Raw genomic sequence first — 24,410 nt, 5'->3', positions numbered from 1 at the left:
GGCCAGGAGTCCTAGTCTCATGGGTTGGGATTGGTTATGTCAAATAAAACTGGATTGGCTAGAAATCTTCAGTATAGCTGACGGCAGTTTAAAAGAAGTTTTTTTTAAATCCTGAAGTGTTTCAAAATGAATTAGGCAGAATTTGGGTGTCAAGGCTAAAATCTACATAAATTCAATTACATAGAGCTCACCCCGTGCTATATGCCTTACATCATGTCATGGCAGGGGCTGCACAGTGGTTTGCACTGCTGCCTCACAGCACTAAGGACACAGGTTCAATCCCAGTCCCGAGTCACTGTCTGTGTGGAGTTTGCTCATTCTCCCCGTGTCTGCGTGGGTCTCACCCCCACAACCCAAAAGATGTGCAGTGTAGGTGGATTGACAATGTTAAATTGTCCCTAATTGGAAATAAAGAATTTGGTACTTAGTTGGTAGTCATGGAGCCAGTGCAGTTTTCTGAATGGGTTGCACCCATTGTACCGTACTAAAATTAGACAGGCCAGTCTGCATTTTTGGGTACTACAAACTGACCATCAAATCAAGCCAAACTAGAAATGAGCCAGGCATACCCACAATTGGAATTGGATGAGGATAAGAAAATGTGTGTTACTGTAGTAGCACCCACAAGGGCTTGTTTCAATACATCCAGTTATCCTTTAATGTGTCTTCAGCATGCACTATCTTTCAGTTCATGTTGGAAGGTTTATTGCAAGATATACCCAAAGTAGCGGCATACCTCGATGCTTCTTTGGTCAGAGGAGGTTCCCATGAGGAGCATTCTCAAAGAAGTGCTTAAACCTCAAAAATGTGCTGAAGAGACACAAACAAGTGTGACTCGAGATAAGTATACCTTTCAGGCCCACAAAGTCATTACCTTGGATTTAAAGTCGATGCCATGGGCTACAGCCTCGAGAAGAAAAAGTAAAAGCTTAAAGGAAGCACCAGCACCCAAGAAAATATCAGAACTGAATTATTACGGCCTATTTATTTATTTAAAAAAAATAATAATTTAAAGTACCCAATTCTTTTTTTCTCAGTTAAGAGCAATTTAGCATGGTCAATTCACCTACCCTGAACATCTTTTTATTTGTGGGGGGTGAGGTCCACATGGACAGTGGCCCGGAGCCAGCAGAACTAACCATTGCACCACTGTGCTGCCATTTTTACAACCGGTTTATATTAAGTCTCTCAACATTACTGGCCCGTTAAAGAAATAGCAACATTTGGGCAGCACGGTAGCATGGTGGTTAGCATAAATGCTTCACAGCTCCAGGGTCCCAGGTTCGATTCCCGGCTGGGTCACTGTCTGTGTGGAGTCTGCACGTCCTCCACGTGTATGCGTGGGTTTCCTCCGGGTGCTCCGGTTTCCTCCCACAGTCCAAAGATGTGCGGGTTAGGTGGATTGGCCATGCTAAATTGCCCGTAGTGTCCTAAAAAGTAAGGTTAAGGGGGAGTTGTTGGGTTACGGGTATAGGGTGGATACGTGGGTTTTAGGGTGATCATTGCTCGGCACAACATCGAGGGCCGAAGGGCCTGTTCTGTGCTGTACTGTTCTATGTACTGGAGCAAGCCACAAAAAGCCTTTGAGAAAGTCTTTCTCAAACTAACAGAAAAAAACATTTGCGCACAACCCGATCACCCAGCCTTGATTGGCTTAGCTTAAAGGGCTGTCCAGACACGCAAGCCAACAGCGAAATAATCAGCCAGTCACACCGTTATGATTGAAGCTTGCTAGATTCTTCCCTACTTACATAGAAATTAGGAGAAGTAGGCAATTCAGTCCCTCGAATTGCTCAGAGTATTCTCCCGCTATTAAACAGATCATGGCTGATCTCTTACAGTACACTGCATGTTACTATGGGAGTGTCCTCCTGCAGAGCTAATGGTGAGGTGCTTCCGGACCAGACTTGACCTAGTGTGCCCCAATTTAGAAAGGATGGTGGAGGTTAAACAAAGGTGCACAAAACATATATCACAATTCTGTTAAAAAGGTGATAGGTCCTTCAAAGTTAATGACCTAGTATTTGTCTGGAATGTTTCGGCCCAGCTTGGCTCCTCAGGAAGATCGTAACAAAAACAGTCCCAGTGTTCTATTTGGCTGACCACAAGGGAAAAAAAGAAAACATATGAACCACATAAGGAAGAGAGAAACACAAAAACAATGCAAGCAGAGCAGACTGAACCAGCAGTCCCTACCAAATGTGCCGAGTTCAGTGGAACCGATTACTACAGAGAAAGGACCGGGTGTTGTTCTAATGGTAACTGAATCAGATGTCTGTACTAATGCACTTCCTGAAACTACAAACCACCTAACTGCTGCTCAAGACATCATTACCCCATCTGAACCAACCACAGCGTAATGCATTCTCAGAATTCAAGTTTCTTCACGTAACAGCCTCCCCGAACAGGCACCAGAATGTGGCGACTAGGAGCTTTTCACAGTAACTTCATTTAAAGCCTACTTGTGACAATAAGTGATTTTCATTTTCATTTCTTGATGGACTGAAATTGTGAGTGACTGTATGTTGTTACTCCCACCATTTTCTTTTAATGGACTGTTCATAAATAGTTGCCTGTTCATAAATAGGGTAGTAATGAACTTTTGAAAGGCAGTTGACTTGCAGTGAGGCAGAGCTCAAGTCCAGATTCTCCAGTCCAAAGAGATTCTTAGCACCAAAGGGTTTATTTCTGTCCCTTTCCTTTCCCAGCCTGTTAACTTTTAACCCATGTTTTTCCTGGCAAAAGTTTTCCCCTGACAGTGGGAAGGAGGTCGAGGGTGGAGGCAGCCAAGAGGCGGGCCAAGAATGGCGCGACGCGCGGGCTGGCCCGAGAAAGGCTATGGCTGACCGGCGTGGGGGGGAATAAAGTATATTCTAGGATAGACTTCTTTGTCCTAAGCAGGGACTGTATAGGGAAGGTAAAGAACACGGATTATTCGGCAATCACTATCTCGGACCATGCCCCGCACTGGGTAGACCTGCAGGTCGTAGGGGCGAAGCACCAACGCCCACAATGGAGGCTAGACGTGGGACTGCTGTCGGAGGAGGAGATCTGTGAGAGGCTTCGGAGGTGTATGCAAAATTTTCAGGTGAATGATACGGGGGAGGTCTCAGCGGCGGCCCTGTGGGAGGCGCTAAAGGCAGTAGTGTGGGGAGAGTTGATATCAATTGGGGCCCACAGGGCAGAGATGGACAGATTGGTTAGGGAAATGTGTTGGATAGATGAGGAACACGCGGAGTCCCCGGGGGAGGTTTTACTCAGTGAGAGGCAGAGACTACAGGCGGAACTGGGGGCGCTATCCACGAGTAGGGCCGTGGAACAGCTTAGGAAGGCGAGGGGCGTGATGTACGAGCATGGGGAAAGGCTAGCAGATTTTTAGCGCAGCAACTCAGGAAGAGGGAGGCGGCCAGGGAAATAAGTAGAGTGATGGATGGGGAGGGGTGCAGAGTGGAGGACCCGGCAGGATTGAATGAGGTATTCCGGGACTTCTATCGCAAGCTGTACACTTCGGAGCCTCCGGAAGAACCGGAGGAGATGAAAAGGTTTCTAGACGGGTTAACATTCCCAACAATAGGTGGGGGGCGAGTGGATGAGCTGGGGGCCCCGATTAGGGTGGAGGAGGTACTGGGGGGCCTAAAGGCCATGCAGTCGGAGAAAGCTCCGGTGCCGGATGGATACCCATCCCGGTATTATAGGAAGTTCTCTGAGTTAGTGGGCCCGGTCTTGGCGAGGGTTTTTAATGAAGCAAGGGACAGAGGGACCCTGCCGCCGCCGATGTCGCAAGCCACTATATCACTGATATTGAAGCAGGATAAGGATCCGGAAGCGTGCGGGTCCTACAGGCCAATCTCCCTGATAATGTAGGTGCCAAGCTCCTGGCAAAGGTACTGGCGATCAGAATTGAGGACTGCGTACCGGAGGTGATTGGGGATGACCAAACTGGGTTCGTGAATGGCAGACAGCTGTCGGCCAACTTGAGAAGATTACTTAATGTGATAATGATGCCCCAACGGGCAGGGAGGTGGAGGTAGTGGTGGCGATGGATGCCGAGAAGGCCTTTGACCGGGTGGAGTGGGGCTATCTATGGGAGGTGCTCGGACGGTTTGGGTTCGGGGAGGGACTGGTGAATTGGATCAAGTTATTATATCAGGCCCCCCCAAGGCCAGCGTCAGGGCAAACAGAGAAGTGTCAGAGTATTTTAGAATATACCGTGGGTCAAGACAGGGCTGCCTGCTCTCTCTGCTGCTGTTTGCGCTGGCCATAGAGCCGCTGGCGATTGTGCTGAGAGCCGCAAAGGGATGGAAGGGGATGGTTAGGGGCGCGGTGGAACATAAGGGTCTCTCTTAATGCGGACGAACTGCTCCTGTGTCTGACCCAGTGGCCGGGATGGGAAGTATACTGAAAATGTTGAGGAAGTTCGGCCAGTTCTCAGGATAAAAATTAAATATGGCCAAGAGTGAAATGTTTGTGGTACAGGCAAGGGGAACAGATAGAGAGGGTTACCATTTAGGCTGGTTGAGGAAAATTTCCGGTACTTGGGGATCCAGGTGGCGCGAGAATGTGGCAGGCTGCACAAGTTAAATTTGGCCAGGGTGGTGGAGCAAATGTAAATAATCTTTATTGTCACAAGTAGGCTTACATTAACACTGCAATGAAGTTACTGTGAAAAGCCCCCAGCCGCCACATTCCGGCGCCTGTTCAGGTACACGAAGGGATAATTCAGAATTCTCAGCTGGTATGGGAATTGAACCCGCGCTGCTGGCCTTGTTCTGCATCACTAACCAGTTGTCTAGCCTACTGAGCTAAACCAGCCCAAATGAAGGGAGAGTTTCAGAGATGGGATGCACTCCTGCTGTCGCTGGCAGGGAGGGTGCAGACTGTAAAGATGACAATCCTCCCTAGGTTCCTGTTTATTTTTCAGTGCCTTCCAATCTTTATCCCACAGTCCTTCTTCAAAAAGGTTAACAAGATGATCAGGAGCTTTGTCTGGGCGAGAAAACCCCGCGGGTGAAGAAGGCGATGCTTGAGAGGAGCCGCAGCGAGGGAGGGCTGACTTTGCTGAGTCTGATTAACTATTACTGGGCGGCTAATATCGCTATGATAAGAAAGTGGATGGTGGGTACAGGGTCTATCTGGGAGCGGGTGGAGGCGGCTTCGTGCAGGGGCTCCAGCTTGGCAGCCCTGGTCACTGCTCCTCTACCGTTGCCGCCGGCCAGGTACTCCACCAGCCCAGTAGTGGTGGCGACCCGGCGGATATGGGGCCAGTGGAGGAGGCATGTAGGGGAGATGGGGGCGTCTGTCTGGACGCCAATCTGCGACAACCATCGGTTTGCCCCCGGGAGTATGGATGGGGGGGTTTCGGGCATGGTGGCGGGCGATATGTTCCTGAAAGGGAGCTTTGTGAGTTAGAGGATAAATTTGGTCTGGTAAGGGAAAATGATTTCAGGTACCTACAGTTGCGGGACTTTTTCCGTAGACAGGTCCCATCCTTCCCACGCCTCTCGCCATTGGGGATCCAAGACAGACTCGTCTCTAGGGGGGGAAGGAGGGGAGGGTAGAGTCTCTGATATTTATAAGGTGCTCATGAAGGAGGAAGGGTCCCAGACGGAGGAACTGAAACTCAAATGGGAGGAGGAGCTAGGCTCAAATGGGATGGAGGACGGGATGTGGCAGAAGCCCTGAGTAGGGTGAATTCGACCGCAACATGTGCCAGGCTCGGCCTGATACAATTTAAGGTCGTTCACCGGGCCCACATGACGGTGGCTCGGATGAGCAAATTCTTTGGGATAGAGGACAAATGTGCTAGGTGCGCAGGAGTACCAGCGAACTACGCACACATGGTTTGGGCATGCCCGATGCTTAGGGGATACTGGGAGGGATTTGCGGGGATCATGTCCTGGGTGCTAAAAACAAGGGTGGCGATGGGTCCAGGGGTGGCAATTTTTGGGGTTTCGGAACACCCAGGGGTCCAGGGTGAGAAAGAGGCCGATGTTTTGTCCTTTGCTTCCCTGATAGCCCGGCGACGAATATTATTGGCATGGAGGGACTCAAAGCTCCCGAAGACTGAGTTGTGGCCAGCGCCGGCCCTAGGGTTGCTGGCGCCCCCGGCAAGCTGAACTTCAGTGCCCTTCGGGGGGGGCGGGGCCGAGGCGGGGGGGGGGGGGGGGGGGACGGGGCCGAGGCAAGGGGGGGACGGGGCCGAGGGGAGGACGGTGGGGGCCGCCCTGGGGAGGGCGGGCACCGCGCATGCGCTGGTTGGCACCGGCCCAACTGCGCATGCGCGGGACCCGAGTCTCTGGCGCCCCCTAACACATGGCGCCCCGGGCGACTGCCCGAGTTGCCGGTACCTTGGGCCGGCCCTGGTTGTGGCTTACGGACATGTCGAGTTTCCTGGGTATGGAAAAAATTAGGTTCGCCCTGAGGGGATCTGTACAGGGGTTCGCCCGAAGGTGGCAACCATTCATTGACTTCTTTGCGGGAGAGTGAGCATTAGCAAGGGGGGGGGGGGGGGGGGGGGGGGGGGGGGGGGTGAAGGTTAGAGTACATAGAACAGTACAGCACAGAACAGGCCCTTCGGCCCTCAATGTTGTGCCGAGCCATGATCACCCTACTCAAACCCACGTATCCACACTATACCCGTAACCCAACAAACCCCCCCCCCCCCCTTAACCTTACATTTATTAGGACACTACAGGCAATTTAGCATGGCCAATCCACCTAACCCGCACATCTTTGGACTGTGGGAGGAAACCGGAGCACCCGGAGGAAACCCACGCACACAGGGGGAGGACGTGCAGACTCCACACAGACAGTGACCCAGCCGGGAATCGAACCTGGGACCCTGGAGCTGTGAAGCATTTATGCTAACCACCATGCTACCCTGCTGCCTGAGTAGGAGGGATAAATTGGCGGGTAGTGCCTGTGGGAGAGGAGCGGGCTTGTGCAGTATGTTACGACTGAAGTATTGAATGTACGTGGATGTTTGCATATTTTTGCCTTTTTTGCTTTCTTTCGGTTGATGTCTGTAACTGTTTACAATGCCAAAAAACTACCTCAATAAAATTGTTTGTTAAAAAAAAACTTGTGGGTTGGCCGTGCTAAATTGCCCCATTGCATCCAAAGATGTGTAGGTTAGATGTGGTTACAGGGATAGGGCAGGGAGCCTAGGTAGGATGCTCTATCGGAGGGACGGCAGAGACCTATTGGGCCAGCCTTCTTCTGTACTGTAGGGATTCTATGCATCAGGACGCTATCCAGGTCAAAGCAGTTTGGTCCATCTACCACATTAATCATTCATTTTCCACCAAGAGCACATAATGGCAGCAGGATGTTACATCTACAAGATGCAATGAAGCAACATGCTGAGTTCCTCCAACAGCATCTTTCAAACCCATGACCATTACCACGCACAAGAATGTAGGTTCCCATGTCATACACCAGCCTAACTTGGAAGTGTATCACATTACTTGTTGCTAGGTCAAAAAAAATCAAAATTTCCTCCCGAACAGCACCATGGATATACCTACACAACTCAGATTGCAGTCGTTCATGGTGGCAGCTCACCACCACTTTCAATGGCAATTCAGATGGGTGATGCTGGGCATAGCCAGCAATGTCCACATCCCATGAACAAATTTTTTTTTAAAAATCAAGGCTCGAGATCAATTGATTTTTGGGCACTAAACAAATCAAGAGATTTGAGCACAAGGTGGGAAAATGCAATTGATGTAAACATTCTGCCATCATCTTCTTGAATGGCTAAAGTTACCTCACATTAAAGGTAGTAAATACAAACTTATAGCCCATGAATAGGGCAGGCCACAGTACAGAACCGAATGGCACTTTCCCCATTTCAACCTAGCTCTGCTTATAATTAATTCCAACTTTTGCCAGTCCGTAACCTTAACTATCCATTGACTACATTGTGCAGCAAAAGGCCGTTGCAAACTGAGATAATGTCTGTTTTCCCTGTTCAATTTTGTTGTCACCTGGTCAATGTGTGGGGTTACAGGGATAGGGCAGGGGAGTGGGAGGGTTGGTGCAGACTCAATGGACCAAACTGCCTCCTTCTGCACTGTAGAAATTCTATGGTTCTTAGGGTTGCACTTTTCTCCCCAACTATGTTGGTAAAATTTACCACTGTTTTTGCATCGGCTGTATCCATTTCCAGTTGACAAGCCCAATTTTCTTTTCTACCTCTGTCCAATCACAAATTCAGCTTGATTGTTTTCTGTTACTAGTTTAAAATTTCAGATCTCTATTCATTACAGATAATTGTTGTTTACTTTGTTCTTGTTGACCTGCATGTTTTAAGGCCTTGTATTACATTTATCCTCCCAGCAATACAAGTTCCTGCTTGGCTCTGAATCACTTGTCTAGTTTACTGGTTATATGCTTTAGTTGTTTCCTCAACTCGAAAGCAACAAGTCCAGAATGTATCCACTATCCTCCCTTATACTGTAATACTAAAAGGTAAATCACCCACCCTTCCTCATCATGTTTCCTATAGGGGCTGGTTTAGCACAGTGGGCTAAACAGCTGACTTGCAATGCAGAAAAATGCCAGCAGCGCTGGTTCAATTCCAGTACCGGCCTCTCCGAACAGGTGCCGGAATATGGCGACTAGGGGCTTTTCACAGTAAATTCATTGAAGCCTACCTGTGACAATAAGCGATTATCATCATGTGCCTGTGTTGGTAGAGATGCTTACACAGCTGGAATGAAAGGAGCCAGGAAAGTCTCAATATTCTTGGCAAATGACAACGGATCAACTGAACAAAACATGCCAAGAATCTGCTGAAATTGCAGAGCATGATATCAAGAGAGAATGCAATTATGAGAGGTAATGCGAGTAAGTGAAAGATTATTCCCACTGCTTGGTAAATTGAACAGATATTTGGGGCATCCTGCGGCTGTGAAATGTGCTAATGAATGCAAGACTTGAGTGATTCTTCATGCAAAGATTTAATGAAATAGAATGCTTTACCACAAACTACCATCGAGATAGCACTTGCTTTAAAAGTAAACAAAAATACAGAGCAAGATCATGCTCACTCAAACCCACTTATCTATTACTATTTTGGAATCTTATACTTGATATCTGGGATGTATCATTTCTCAAAAATTAGGTAACTATTTGCCAAAGGAGGAATAATGAGAGGCTTATTGTCAAAACACACTGAGTGATCATCTGAAAATCAGTTTGCTGCTTTTAAAATAGGCCATATTTTTCTCCTGATCAAATGGTGATTATATCACATTCTTAATCTCATTGAAAGTGTGATTTCCTCCAAGTTTTATTCTTGCTTTTAAGTCTCACGGCAAATATTGACTTTACAAACGTCACAAATTTATGCGTCATTAACTAATTTGTAGATTTAATTCCAATTGTTAAGGAAAAACAAAATCATCCATCCCAAGATTGAACTGCTTGATTTCTATCCATGAAACTCAGCTCCAACTATTATGATAACTGCCCAATTTCAAGATAATATAACATTTACCAATTTAAAGATAATCTAATCTTCATAGTTGCACTGAATCTCAAAATGTAGCCACCACTTTCCAAAACTGTTGTTCCAGAACTACATTTACAAGTTAATCCAATTGAAATGTAACCTCTCATACTCACCAATCTGCTATTATAGCAATTATATGCCGATGTCAGAAGCATCACCATTACTGTATTATATACTTGACCAAATTTAATTTGCTTCTAACCAGTTGAAGGCAGCTATCCAGGGGACTGGACATTTGACTTGAATACAACAGCACATTGGTGCAGAAAGGACACAGGCACCCCAAAATTAATTAAGATTGCAGCTGTATAAGAGTTCATTTTGTTTATTGTTACATGTACTGGTTGAGAGTCAGATGCAATGAGACAATTGCAATTTATTTGGTGCAGAAGGTTACAGGCACCCCAAACTAAGATTGCGGCTGCATAAGTGTTTATTTTGTTTATTGTTACATGAACTGGTTGACAGAGTCAGATGCAATGAGACAATTTGCAATTTATTAGCGCTGTGGATTAACAGAGATAGATGTAGATAGGGTTGATGTGAATTCCAAAAGCACAAGAAAACATATTTCAAAATTGCAATACTACCTGTTCTGCACTTTTATATATTTTATAAGAGGAATTCAGCTTCAAGGAAAATCTAATGTGAAAAACCAAATGACAGCTGTATGGCAGAAGCGAGAGAATAGTTATGTGATAAATATCCATTTAAAAAAAAAGGAAAAGTTGCAGGTTGTGATTTGTGTCTCAATTAACCTTGCAAATTCACTTTGCCATCTTCTTGAGACTGGCAATTAATAGTCTCAAATGTGCGAGGCATTTTATCTGGCTACATTCAACAATGCCAATTATAGACAAGTAGTAGGTCTAATCGAATGCAAACTGTTTTGGTGCATTAACTTAAAAGCATAATCATGCATTCAGACATTAAGTAACCTAGCGATAATTATTCAAAATACTTACTGCTTACCAAAATATTCTTTCATGCGAACTGATAAAATAACAGATTTCCTGGAATGTTAGCAAGAAATTATGCAGTTTCATAACGGAACACCCGAAGTTATGTCCCAGGGCCATAAGTAACTTAGTGTTAATTATTCAAAATACTTACTGCTTACCAAAATATACTTTCATGCCAAGTGATAAAATAACAGATTTCCTGAAATGTTAGCGAGAAATTATGCAGTTTCATAACGGAACACCCGAAGTTATGTCCCAGTGGGCATAAGGATGATTTCCATGCCTTCCTGAGATTAGACACTACCTAACAGGGCGGTGTTTATAGATACCACAAGTTAAGAGTAAATTTCTTGCCCATGAGCTGTTACACCAGCAGTCATCAGGACAGAATTGCGCATGCAGGAGTGGGCACGATCTGGCCCATTTGAGTGCAGGTGGCGTCTTGTTCAGTGTCAGAAATCACTCGATAATACATCGCATAGACACCTTCTGACATATCAAACAATGCCCAAACCAATGAAAGAATGCAAAATTGGGGATGATCAATTAAGTGACCATACGAATATCGCCCCAATTCTCAGGAATAAAGATAGCATAGGAAACTGGAATTTCTCATTATACATATACCAACAAAATCTCCAAAGCTGTTGCTTACGGTACATCAGGGGCTACATTATGTAACAAGGACACGAACAGTGTACTAAATATTAGACTGAGCAGTTTTTGGTTTTAAGCCTCGATGTGTATTCTTGCAATGAATAGTGGCTTCAGTTACAAGTCAGATTGCAGAGTTCATTTGTTTGACAAATATATCAGAAATCCCAAACTGTGCAGTGAGCCCAGTGATGTATCTGACCAGCTTATGCTCGGAGCATTTGGACATACAAATTCCAAAGAACTTAGAATGAAGAGCAGTGCTTTGCATCAACAAGATTGCAAACACAGGATAAAGATAAGCAGTGTTTTCTTATTCAGAAAACTAAGCAAACTTGCAGAAATCGCATTTACATGGTGCACAGGCAATATGGAGATCAGCTTCCCAGCCCCCAAATTCTGAATATTTTACTGCATTATTAATTGGAGTAACTTGTTTGAAAGCACATTGTGAAAGCAGCTTTGAATACTGCCCATTAAGTTGAAGCCAAAACTTAACAGTTCAATTATATATCTCTCTTTAGACATTGTGCTTCATCTTGCATTGCATTGGTTGCTAAGAGGAAAAGTGACCTATTGAGCGCTGTTAAATTATTTATGAACAAAGTACACCCTGAACCAATTTCCCCAGTGGGTACTGAATTTAGTTTCTCTACCAGACAGGGTGTGGTACAACATCAGTTCATGAAAGATGAAGATGTGGCTTGACCTGGTGTAAAATGTTTCCCTTTATAAATAAGCACGGTCTCGGGGACTTCCGGTGACAGCGGGCGAGAGGCAGCAGAGCTTTGGAGGGCTCCCGTTCGGGAACAGCATTGTTGGGGGTTAACGCCCGGTCCTAGGGGCAGCGAAGGCAGTAAAAGTCAGGAGAAAGCACAGGGAAGAGAAATGTTGAGGATCAGTAAAAAAATGGCCGTGAAAACAGCTGAAAGTCCGCGGGGTCGGTAAAGAAAATGGAGGCTGGAGCACCAGGAGAGGACGTATTGTTTACGGCTGAAGATAACTAAGGTGATGGCCGTAGAATTCGACAGGCAGTTCACAAAACACATGGAGGCAATTTGAAAGGAGATGGGGTGGTTTTTAAGGTGCTGGTGTAGGAGGCGATTACCCCGGTGAGGACGGCGGTGGCGAGCGCAGTGGCGGAGGTGCGGGAGCAAGGCGAGGCGCTGAAGGAAGTGGAAGAGACATTATTGCAGCACAGTGATCAACTTACCTCAATGGGGAAGGAGATGCGGAAGGTGATAGAGATGAACAAGGATCTGCGAGGCAAAATGGACAACTCGGAAAACAGATCCAGGCGACAGAATTTGAGGATTGTGGGGCTGCCCGAAGGAGTGGAAGGACTAAGGCCGACTGAGTATTTTGCCACGATGTTGGCGAAGGTATTGGGGGAGAATCCCTCCCAATATAAACTGGATCGGGCTCATCGGTCGTGGAGGCCTGTACCAAAGGCGAGTGAGCCGCCAAGAGTAGTGACTCTGTGCTTCTGTAGGTACAGTGTAAAGGAGAAGGTCCTGTGCTGGGCTGAGGAGAAGCGGGTGGTGCAGTGGGCTGGAGCTGGTATACCAGGACTTTACGGTGGAGCTGGCGAGGAGGCGGGCTGCCTTCAACCGGGTGAAAAGGGCACTGTACATTAACAAGGTGCAGTGCGGCATTGTATATCCAGCGAAGCTGAGGGTGACCTACAAGTTCAAGGACTTTTATTTTAGGACAGCGGAAGCAGTGGAGGAATTTGCAAAGGCAGAAGGACTGTGGCAGAATTGGGAAATGATCATGTACCGATGTAGCCTCATGACTTTATTTTTTTTTGTTTCACTGCGTGGTTTATGGCATACAGGAGCCAATGTTGTGTATATTTGGACAAGGAAAGAAATGGGACTTGCAGTCGTAATGAGGGTTCTTTGGGGTGTGGGTGTCAAGTGGGTATGTGTGCTAAAGGGGACTTCTGGGTTTTCCTGGGGCTAGGCAAGGGGGAAAAGGGACCCGGGCGGCAGCCTCCACGCTGGCCGGTTTGAGCCGATGAACGGGGGGGGCGGGGCTGCGGCCATCGGAGCCTGGCAGAACAGGGTCCGATGAGTCTAGCCGGGGTAAAGTTGGGGGGAAGGAACAAAGTGGAGGCGAGGGGTTTGGGGGGGTTTACAACTCTTAGGTGTCATTTATGGTACTCTTTCGGAGGCTGGATGGCAGAGTGTCGGGGGGGAGACTCTATAGATTAATGGTGACCATGGGCGATTCCAGACTCCTTTTTTTCTCCTTTGTTTCTTTTTCCACCGTGGGAGGGTTTGTTTTATTTGATGCATATATTGACAGGTGGGCTGTTGGTTGGGGTGGTGGGATGGGATCGTTGTTGATGTTAAGGGTATTGACTTTGTATTTGTTACCGTTGACTGCTTGTTGGGGGGATGCAAATTTTGAAGGAAAATGAAAGTGGAGAATAAAAATATATATTTTTTTAAATAAGCACGGTCTCAGACTTCAGTGACATGGCAAAAGACCTAGAATGAAATGCAGCATACAATTCTTTTCATCGGTCAGTGCAGACTCAATGGCCTCCTTCGGCACTGTAAGGATTTAATGATTATAAGCTGAAGAGGTACAGGAACAAGCAATTCCAAACTACTGCTTATCAAAGACTTAAAAATACTTTTTCGAATGGATCTTGTTTGCTGACAGTTCTATTTAGTATTAGTCAGATTTATTGTTACGTCTTTCTCATTCTGTACATTAACAATAAATAATGTGACCAAGGGCAGCACGGTGGTACAGTGATTAGCACTGCCACCTCACAGCACAGAGGTCCCAGATTTGATCCAAGCTCTGGGTCACTGTCTGTGTGGAGTTTGCACAGTCTCCCTGTGTTTGCGTGGATTTCGCCCCCACAATCCAAAGATGTGCAGCAGGATAGATGGATTGGCCACGCTAAATTGCCACAAAATTGCAAAAATGAATTGGGTACTGTAAATTTATATTAAAACAAATAATGTATTTTTCACTTTTGAAGGTGACCCTACAGAATTGTATCCTGCAGATTTCTGTTGAGCAGTTTACCAGAAAAAAATGATTTGTTGTTAATCCGTACCTGAACAAGAGATGAGGAATAATCGGAGTTATATAAGGAGTTATATAAGTACAAAAATTGTGTTTCAGGAAATAGCTGGAAATTATTACACGCCTCACTACAGGTAGAGTATCCTTCATTCGAAATCCCCAAAGCTGATTGCATTTTGATTTCAGAAACCACATATAGGCCTAAGCCTACTTATATTACAATGGCCTAGGCTGGCTGTAAAGTAAATGGAATGGCTAGAAAAGCAAGCTGTACCAAGGAATAATAAAGGTTGGATGCAGACAGCGAGGTTCACCGCGGCTTGGGTCACACTCCCGCGCTAAACGTCGATGAGGTTCAAAGGTATTGCGGTTTTTGGGTGTGTTTGGATTTTTGAGTTACGGATAAAGAATACTCAACCTGTATCTGTTCTGGTGAAAACAGAATCAAACATTATTGGACGCAGTGTTATCATAGCAATTTATTTGTTTTATTCTTAAATTCCAATCCATTCAGAAATGATGTCAGATTACAATATTAATGTTACAACATTCTTTTACAACTTCATAGAACTGCCACCGACTAGAGGTTATTGCATACTTATTGGCACTTCTGGATGTAAATAACTCCACTTGGCAAGCCAACAGTAACAGAAATCCATCTGTACTAACCAATAACGATGGGAATCCATTTTTGTTATCATTTTCGCCAAGACCTGGTGCATTGGATTGTAATATAAAGAGATACTGACAACTGTTTATCTCAACATCTTTTATCTCAATTTTTATTAAGCTTTGAAAGATCAATTAGCTGTCCAATGCACCATACTGATTCTATTTTAACTAACTTACCTAAGAATACAAAACAGGTATGCTGCAGAGCTTTATTTTAAATCAAATATTATAACTCCGGTGGCGCAGTAATTGCTGTCCGCTCTAGATACCATTATGATACAAGGTACCACACAATGTCGGAATTCTTCGTTGGGGAAGATTTAACTTGGTTCTTTGTATCACAGGTGTACAAAATTAAATCCTTCCGTTTTTAAGCAAAGTCTCGGATTTGCTACATGTCAGATTTGGTACCGTGCATCAAAAAACTCAAAATGCTATTTCCTGGCCTTTTGAGGTGTACACGGAACGTGCAATCCGAGAAGGATCGGCGGTGAAACGGTTTATTCTGCACAATATACAAATCACGCATACATACATACATACACACACACACACACACTCACGTATATATACCACCTTGTACGATTTATCCTCCAAAAACGTGAAATTCGCAAGCGTGATACTTACAATTTTGAAGGCATTGTTTACTTACCAATTGTTGTGCTAAAGCGCCGCTTAACATGGCGGCGGCTACTTACCCGTGGATCGACATTTTAGGCATGGACTCACCTAATATTTAGTCCTGCAACTAAATCCGTCTAAAATCAGTCTGATCATACTTACCCATCAGGGACCGTATTCTTCTTCACCATAGCTTATAGGAGTCGATGAAAGTCACTGCAGCAAATAGAAAAATCGCGCTGTTAAACGTTTTAACTTCGATTTTGTTCAGTCAACAGGCACCACAGACCAGGCCTCGATCCTTTCATACAAAAATCATCTGTGACTGCGCTTTATAACCTCCAACGTTCAATATAGGTTTCTGTTATATACCAATTTTGCATCTTTAATAGCGGAAAATGAGAGGTGACCTACCCCAGTCTTTTTAATATAAAGTCTGAAGTAACATACAACTATTGCTCCTGATCTATCCCCTACAACAACACCCCGCCACAGAAATTTCCAGAAGATGAAGACGCGCATGTGCGAGAAGACGATGTAAAATGAACCCGTACTGGGCGCATGCGCAGTGGAGGCGGCCTGGCCCAGGATAATTTCAGTATTTCTGTGTGAAAACACCTAGTTTGATTGCTTGAGAAAGTGCAAGCCTTGCCGCACTGGCTATGTGACCAGGGTGATTCAAGAGGCTGGCAAGGCAGAAACCAAGGTACAATTGCCAAACAACATCGATTTTTAGGTTTCTAACCAATCGTGACAACGCAGAAGGGGGCCATTCGGCCCATGGTGCTTTTGCCGCCTCTCCGAATGAACATTTCACTTAGAGCCATTTTCATGCCTTCTGGAGCCCTGTATATTCTTTCTTTTCAAAAGACAGCAATTAAATCACGTGAAATTTCCTCAGAAAATGGTGAAAGTGCATTCAATCAAATGTAAATTAATAGATTTTTTAAAAATGAATAATTTGTGATAAGATGTGTAATGTGATATAAGTCAGGTATATGCTGAGTAGCATGCTCAAGAGAAACTTGTCACTTTGCACTCGGCTGAATTTTAATTTTTAGTGCCACATGTAGCAGGTGAGTTTGGCAGTGCATTGCCTCAAAGTTTGTCCAAGCTTTTTAACTCAACCACTGTATTTGCATCTCACTACTGGGTTTCTATCTAGTTAGAGCGTGGGTGTGATTATGTCTATTTCATCTCGGCTATTTAAATGTGCCCATGGTATTTTTAAAAGAGAGGCTTGCAGGCCACAAAGGTACTAAAAAATTTTTTAAAGGGCAGTGGTTCCCAACCTGTGGTCCACGAGAATATTGCAGGTTGTTCATGCAAAACAAATACAATTGTGTGGCCCTTGAATGTATCATAATCAATTATATATTATTATTTGCAATGTAATTTGCTTCACAAACATCCTTATACAATATAACCTGCAGACCTCCGGAGGCGACCATGGTGTGAGTGGGCGCACACACGGCAGCTCTTGCTTGAAGGCGTAGAAAAGAGCTCTTTTTACTTGAAATTGGATGCAACTTCGACGGAAAAATGTAACTGAAGGTCGGAGGAGAAGTTCCTCTGGGAATAGTATGTCTGCTGGTTACCAACCCGGCAAAAGAAAGTAAAAGACCTGGCCAAGGAGTTGGAAGAGATCTGTGGGGATCTTAGGAGACCTTTGCAAGACGTTGGGAGCAAAGGTGGAGGAGCAGGAAAATAGATCGAGAAGGCAGAATCTGCAGATAGTGGTCCAGATAGGAGTGGAGGTGCGAGTGCCATGAGGTACTTTTTGAGGATGGATGCTGGTGGGGCTGGTGGTAGAGGGGGTGCTGGACAAGGCCCCTGAGGTGGACAGAGCGCGAAAGCTGGGCAACCTGGTTGGGTGGCACAGTCCTCAAACCGGCAGTGACTGGCAAGGCTCACAGGTCGCTCTGACCAAAGCCCGGGACTAGGAAGCAGCCAAGTCGATAATAGTCAAGCTGCACAAATATCAGGATAGTGAAAGGATCCTTCGCTGGGCTTGACAGACAAAGGCATGCAACTGGGAGGGACATAAAATAAGAGTGTGCAGGACATTGGAGCGTACCTGGCAAAGCGAAGGGCTGAATTTAACCATGCAAAGGCGGCCCTGTACAAGTACAAGGTCAGATTATGCTGAGGAGGTTACGCTGTAACTGTATAAGGTGTTAGTGAGGCTACACCTGGAGTATCGTGTTCAGTTTTGGTCTCCTTATCTGAGAAAGGACATACTGGCGCTGGAGGTGTGCAGAGGAGATTCACTAGGTTGATCCCAGAGTTGAGGGGGTTGGATTATGTGGAGACGTTGAGGAGACTGGGACTGTACTCGTTGGAATTTAGAAGGATTCGGGGAGGGGATCTTATACATATAAAATTATGAAGGGAATAGATAGGATAGATGCGGGAGGTTGTTTCCACTGGCGGGTGAAAACAGAACAAGGGGGCATAGCCTCGAAGTATGGGGAAGCAGATTTAGGACAGCTCAGGAGGAACCTCTTCACACAAAGGGTTGTGAATCTATAGAATTCCCTGCCCAGTGAAGCAGTTGAAGCTTCTTCATTGAATGTTTTCAAGATAAAGATGGTTTTTTGAAGAATAAAAGAATGAGCAGCACGGTAGCATGGTGGTTAGCATAAATGCTTCACAGCTCCAGGGTCCCAGGTTCGATTCCCAGCTGGGTCACTGTCTGTGCGGAGTCTGCATGTCCTCCCCGTGTGTGCGTGGGTTTCCTCCGGGTACTCCGGTTTCCTCCCACAGTCCAAAGATGTGCGGGTTAGGTGGATTGGCCATGCTAAATTGCCCATAGTGTCCTAAAAAGTAAGGTTAAGGGGGGGGGGGGGGGGGGTGGTTGTTGGGTTACGGGTATAGGGTGGATACGTTGGTTTGAGTAGGGTGATCATTGCTCGGCACAACATCGAGGGCCGAAGGGCCTGTTCTGTGCTGTACTGTTCTATGTCTATGTCTAAACGTTTATGGTGTTCGGACGGGAAGTGGAGCTGAGTCTGATGTGTTATCTGTGCTGGTCTAACATCGACTGCAACTGGATGTAGTAAAACGGAAATCAGGCTTCCGACACAGGAGATGGTCCAACACTGTTTTATTGAACCTGTTGATTGCTGTACATAATCTGCTGTGGGTTGACACTATTAACCTAACTGATAACCTCCTACTGGCTTGACCAGACTAGCTCTCTACCACATGGTGATGATGTTCATTGGCCTGTGCACTGTGACTATCTCCCGAGCCGTGTCCTGTGAGAGAGAGAGAGCCTTAATGCCCAGTGGGCTTTATAGTGGTGATGTCCTGTCTGGTGATTGGTTGTTCTGTGTCGTGTGTGTTCATTGGTTATCCTGTGTGTCAATCACTGCCTGTCTGCATCTCATGATATACATGAGTGGATATTATGACAGAGTCCACAAAAGATCAGCCATGATCTCATTGAATGGCAGAGCAGGCTCGAAGGGCCAGATGGTCTACTCCTGCTCCTAGTTCTTATGTTCTGACAGGCATCCCCTCCAACTTCCCACTCACCATAATAAACCTTCCTTCCGAATCAGCTACTATATTTCACACCTCAATTGCCACCCGCTTACTTATGAGCACCTCCTCCCCTGCGTCTTCATATCTAATCCTGAATGGAAGACTTGCACTACCCACCCTTTCCTTAGCCTTGTCTGATCCCCAATCTTCAAGTGCATTTCTTGTAAAAAATCCACGTCCGCCTTCAATCTCCTCAGGTGCGCAAAAACATGTGCTGTGGCTTGTAAACCTGAACATAAAAGCCAACCCAAGCAGGGACCGGGATTTTGGTTGTCCCAACGGGGAAGGTGATTGTATATTGTTACTGCCTTGGGTAGACTTTATGTTGAAGTAAAATTAATCTTTATCCTTCCTACCTCTGGCTTTCTTGGTCATCAACCCACCTTTCTGTTATTACCATTACTTCATCTTCCCACAATGCTATTTTATGTTTGTAGCTCAACAGCCTTAATTACCATATATCTTGCATACTTAAGTGCATTCTAAACCTTTCTTTGTATTCCTCATAGCCCTACTGTGTCTGGTCCTATCTAATATGTTGCAGCTTCATTCTCTGTTATTTTTCAATGCTCTCACTTTATGCACCTTATTCCTTTTTTCTACATTTACGTACTCATGCCCAACTGATCCACAGATTCCGGTGATGGCAAAAAATATAGAAATCTGGAAGTTGCTGACTACAATGGAATATTTCTCTGTAAAATTCCTGAAAACAGTATCTTGTTGTTTGACTCGCCCCTCAAATGTACTGAGTACCATGAAAATTTGTACTTGCATCATAGATGTTTTGGAACAACGAGAACCAGGTTCTCTCAAGGATGAATAAGGTCCATGTGTGCTACTGGATTGTTTGTACGAATAAACTACAAGCTAAAACAGTATAAAATAGCAGCAGCGGAGGACAACAAACTCGGGATCAACATTCGCATTCGGATCACAGCTCACACCCTCCAGAGCGATCCTGGCCAAGTACTCTATAGCAGGTAGTATTTTTGTTCAAGTTGTGAATCTTGAAACTTATATAACTGTTTAAATCAGCACACAGCTAATGCCTAAGTTAAAGAATATAGGCTGTATAAATCAAACTGGCAGAGTACCATATTTCTCTGTTTTATCAGTTGACGCCAGCAGAGGGCAGCAACAAATCCCAATTTTGTTTCTCTATTGTACCTGATTTAACATTAAACTCTAACTATCGTTTCCGGGGTCAAACTCTGCAATGATCATTAACAATTCTTGAATCTGATTAGTTAAAGAGACACTGTAGCTTGTCTCCTACCTTCACTATTTTCATTGCTCAATTTCTGAGTGATCTTGCATCATCTTGGTATCTATCACTTTCTATCTCAATTCATCATGCTCTTTCTCCTCTGAGTTCACTGTTGTTCTATCCACCCTTGATCCCTCTTTTCCATGTTAAACTCCCAAACTTATATTCACAAACACATCCTTGATTGTGCCATTTTGTGACTGACCTACCACAACCACTGCATCAATCAGATAAGGCCAACTCTCCTTTAACGGAATGGAGCACTTTTCCACTCCTATGTTACAGCTCTGTGAGGAAGAAAATGAATTATTTTTTGTTGGCAAAATATTTTCAAAGGTGTTTGGTCTTTTGTTTGCAAAAGGTCTGTGATGTCATGTGAGAGTACCTTTAAGAAATTGATGTTTAAGCAATGCACCTTTAGGAAATGAAGCAACTTATATTACTGAAGTGATGTCAGAGGGTGGGAGGAGCTGAGCTCACTTCTGCTTTTAGTTTCAGTTTTGAGGAAAAGAGCTTGGGTGTGTCTATTTGCAGTGAGCTGGATCTGCTGTGATCTCTGCCATGAAAGACTATCTCTGAATCATTTGGGTGATTTAAACTCATAATAGTAATGTCTTTAACCTGATGTGTTTCTGTTTAAAGGTGTTAAGTCTTTTGGAGGTTTGAAGGAACATGTGGAGGTATTATTTAGTGGTGTATTATTTTCAGGGTTATCTTTTGAAGTAAGGGGTGGGAAGTGATCCAATGTTTATTTAAAAAGGCTAAGTTGAATTCATGGAATAAACATTGTTTTGAAAACCCACGTGTCCATAATTGTAATACCACACCTGGAGACCAAGTCGTGTGCTTCAAAAGCAACAATACATTAAAGGGAGAGGTTGGTTGAACTCCATGATATATTTGGGGTTCTGAAAATGCCGCTCCCATAACAATTGGGGGCTCGAGGGGGATAAAAGTCTATCTATTGGATTGGCTTTTGTGAACTTAAAGACAGTGAAGGGTTGTTGCTTTTCCGGTGTGGTATTTTAGTTTAAGTGGGGAGAGTGTTGTGAACAATGGCTCTTTCAGAGGCTCAGAAGTTTTTGGGGGTGGAGAATGTCACACGCAGTACCTTACGGACAGAAACGAAAAGCAGACTGTTTGATTTGGCAAAAACATTGCAGTTAACATTACCTGACAAAATGCGAAAAGATGAGGTAATTATGGCAGTGGTTAAGCATTTAAAGTTGCCTGAGATAGTCTGACTCATTGGAAATGTCAAAAATTCAGTTGCAAATTAAACAAATGGAACATGAAGAAGAATTAAAGTGGCTTGAATACGAAAGAGAGGAAAAAGAAAGAGAGAGAGAGGAAAAAGAAAGAGAGAGAGAGGAAAAAGAAAAGGAGCGAGAAGAAAGGAGAAAAGAAAGAATAGCCCGAGCCCACGAAAAGAAAAAGCAAGGGAGATACAGATCAGGGAAAAGGATAAAGAGAGGGAGTTTGAACTTCAGAAAATGGCCATGAAACATGAAAGTCAATTCAAATTGGCAGACATAAAGGGAAACGTACAGTTGGATGATAGTGATGAGGATAGTGAGAAAGAGCGTCATATTCGAAGGCTTGGTGGGAATCTATTTAAATATGTCCAAGCATTGCCAAAGTTTGACGTGAAGGAAGGGGAAGCCTTTTTCATTTCATTTGAGAAGGTAGGTAAACAAATGAAATAGCCACAGGACATGTGGGTATTACTGATTCGAACAAAGCTGGTAGGTAGAACTTGTGAAGTGTTTGCATCACTACCGGAGGAGGTGTCTGGAATGTATGAGGAGGTGAAGAAATCCATCTTAAGTGCATATGAGCTAGTGCCTGAAGCTTACAGACAAAGGTTTAGAAATTTAAGGAAAGCATTTGGTCAAACATACATGAAGTTTGAAAGGCTCAAACAGAGTAATTTTGATAGGTGGATAAGGGCTTTGAAAATAGATCAAACTCTCAGAGAAATTATACTTTTGGAGGAGTTTAAAAATTCAATTCATGATGTAGTGAGAACTCGTGGAAGAACAGAGGCTTAAAACTGCAAGATTAGCAGCAGAAATGGCAGATGATTATGAATTAGTACATAAATCAAAGATTGGTTTCCGACATCAGTTTCAGCCGGTGAGGGATAGAAACTGGGGACATGAGAAATACTCAAGTGGTAAAGGTGATCTGATGGGACACAATAAAGAGAGTGTACCTCAGATTAAAAAAGAAATCCAGGAGGGTGGAAAAGAAATGAAAAGTTTCAAATGTTTTCACTGTAATAAACTAGGCCATGTGAAGTCACAGTGTTGGTGGTTGAAGAAAAGCACTGGGAAGGCTGATGTGGTAAAACAGGATAAGACAGTGGGATTTGTCAGAGAGGTAAAGGAAAACCCAAGGGCAGCAAAGGATGTGCAAACGATTGTACAGCCTGTTCAAGAAGTAATTGTTTAGAAGGTGCCAGGTGTGTTTAAAGAATTTACTTGTGTGGGTAAAGTTTACTCATGTGTATCAGGAGGAGCAGGTAAATAAGTCACAATTTTAAGAGATACAGGGGCTAGTCAATCTTTAATGGTAAGAGATGAGGAATTATGTAGTTTGGGAAGAGTGTTGCCAGAAAAGGTGGTGATATGTGGAATTCAGGGTGAGAGGAGTAGCGTTCCATTATATAAGGTAAGGTTGGAAAGTCCAGTGAAGAGTGGTGAAATGGTAGTAGGAGTAATAGAGAAACTATCTTGTCCAGGAATACAGTTTATCTTGGGTAATGATATAGCTGGATTGCAGGTGGGAATGATATCTACTGTGCTTGATAAGCCAGTGGAAAATCAGACAACTGAAGTGTTGAAGGACGAATATCCTGGGATTTTTCCGGATTGTGTAGTAACCCGGTTGCAAAGTCACAGGTTAAGACAAGAGGAGAAATCAAAGAGTGAAGATGAAGTTGAAGTGCAATTATCAGAAACGATTTTTGTTCAGATGGTTGAAAAAGAACAGAACAGGTGGAGGATGAGGCAGATATTTTTAGTTCAGGAAAATTGGCGGAGTTACAACAGAAAGTTGTTGAATTAAAACGGGTATATCAGAAAGTATATACGGAAGAGGAATCTGAGAGTATACCAGAGTGTTATTACCGTAAAAGTGATGTCTTGATGAGAAAATGGAACCCTGTACATATGCAGGCGGATGAAAAGTGGGCAGAAGTTCATCAAGTAGTATTGCCGGTAGGGTATCGAAAGGAGGTGTTGCGAGTTGCACATAAGGTACCAGTGGGAGGTCATTTGGGAATAAGGAAAACTCAAGCTAAATTCCAGAAACATTTTTATTGGCCTGGACTACATAAAGATGTAGTTAAATTTTGTCAATCATGTCACACATATCAAGTGATAGGGAAACCTCAAGCAGTGATAAAACCAGCACCCTTAATACCCATTCCAGCATTTGAGGAACCTTTTACAAGGGTCCTAATCGATTGTGTTGGACCGCTTCCTAAAACAAAAAGTGGGAATCAATATATTTTGACTATAATGGATGTGTCTACTAGGTTTCCAGAGGCCATCCCAGTACATAATATTACAGCTAAAAGGATTGTGGAGGAGTTACTTAAATTCTTTACTAAATATGGACTACCCACAGAAATTCAATCAGATCAAGGATTAAATTTTACTTCAAAGTTATTCAAAGAAGTTATGGATAGCTTAGGAATAAAACAATTTAAATCAACTGCGTACCATCCAGAATCGCAGAGAGCGTTAGAAAGGTGGCATCAGACATTAAAGACAATGTTGAGGGCGTATTGTCAAGATTATCCAGAGGATTGGGATAAAGGAATTCCATTCGTATTGTTTGCAATTAGGGATGCACCTAATGAGTCTCCCAAATTTAGTCCTTTTGAACTAATTTTTGGTCATGAGGTAAGAGGACCACTTAAATTGATTAAGTAAAAATTGGTGGGTGAGAAATCGGAAATTGCACTATTGAATTACGTGTCAAATTTTAGGGAACGATTAAAGAGAGCAGGTGAATTGGCTAGACAACATTTGAAAGTTGCACAAAATGTGATGAAACGGGTAGCGGACAAGAAATCCAAAGTTCGTAGTTTTGTCAGTGCGGATAAAGT

The 24,410-nt window shown here is 44.2% G+C and overlaps 1 protein-coding gene across 1 annotated transcript in view; it reads right to left on the bottom strand.

Annotated features, from left to right (window-relative positions):
* LOC119951078 (RNA/RNP complex-1-interacting phosphatase-like) overlaps nt 1–16,020 on the bottom strand; it is a 108,221-nt gene extending 92,201 nt beyond the window's left edge. The window contains exons 1-2 of the mRNA XM_038774124.1: nt 15,889–16,020; nt 15,637–15,690 (exon numbers count right to left, since the gene is read on the bottom strand). Coding sequence (XP_038630052.1) covers nt 15,637–15,665 — 29 coding nt within the window. The 5' untranslated portion in view covers nt 15,666–15,690; nt 15,889–16,020. The remainder of the gene's footprint in view (nt 1–15,636; nt 15,691–15,888) is intronic.
* Nucleotides 16,021–24,410: the final 8,390 nt, after the last annotated feature.

The sequence above is a fragment of the Scyliorhinus canicula genome, chromosome 16 (assembly GCF_902713615.1).
Source record: "Scyliorhinus canicula chromosome 16, sScyCan1.1, whole genome shotgun sequence".
Classification (NCBI taxonomy): Eukaryota; Metazoa; Chordata; class Chondrichthyes; order Carcharhiniformes; family Scyliorhinidae; genus Scyliorhinus; species Scyliorhinus canicula.
The sequence above is the reverse complement of the archived record's forward strand: the minus strand, read 5'-3'. Positions and strand labels throughout refer to the sequence as shown.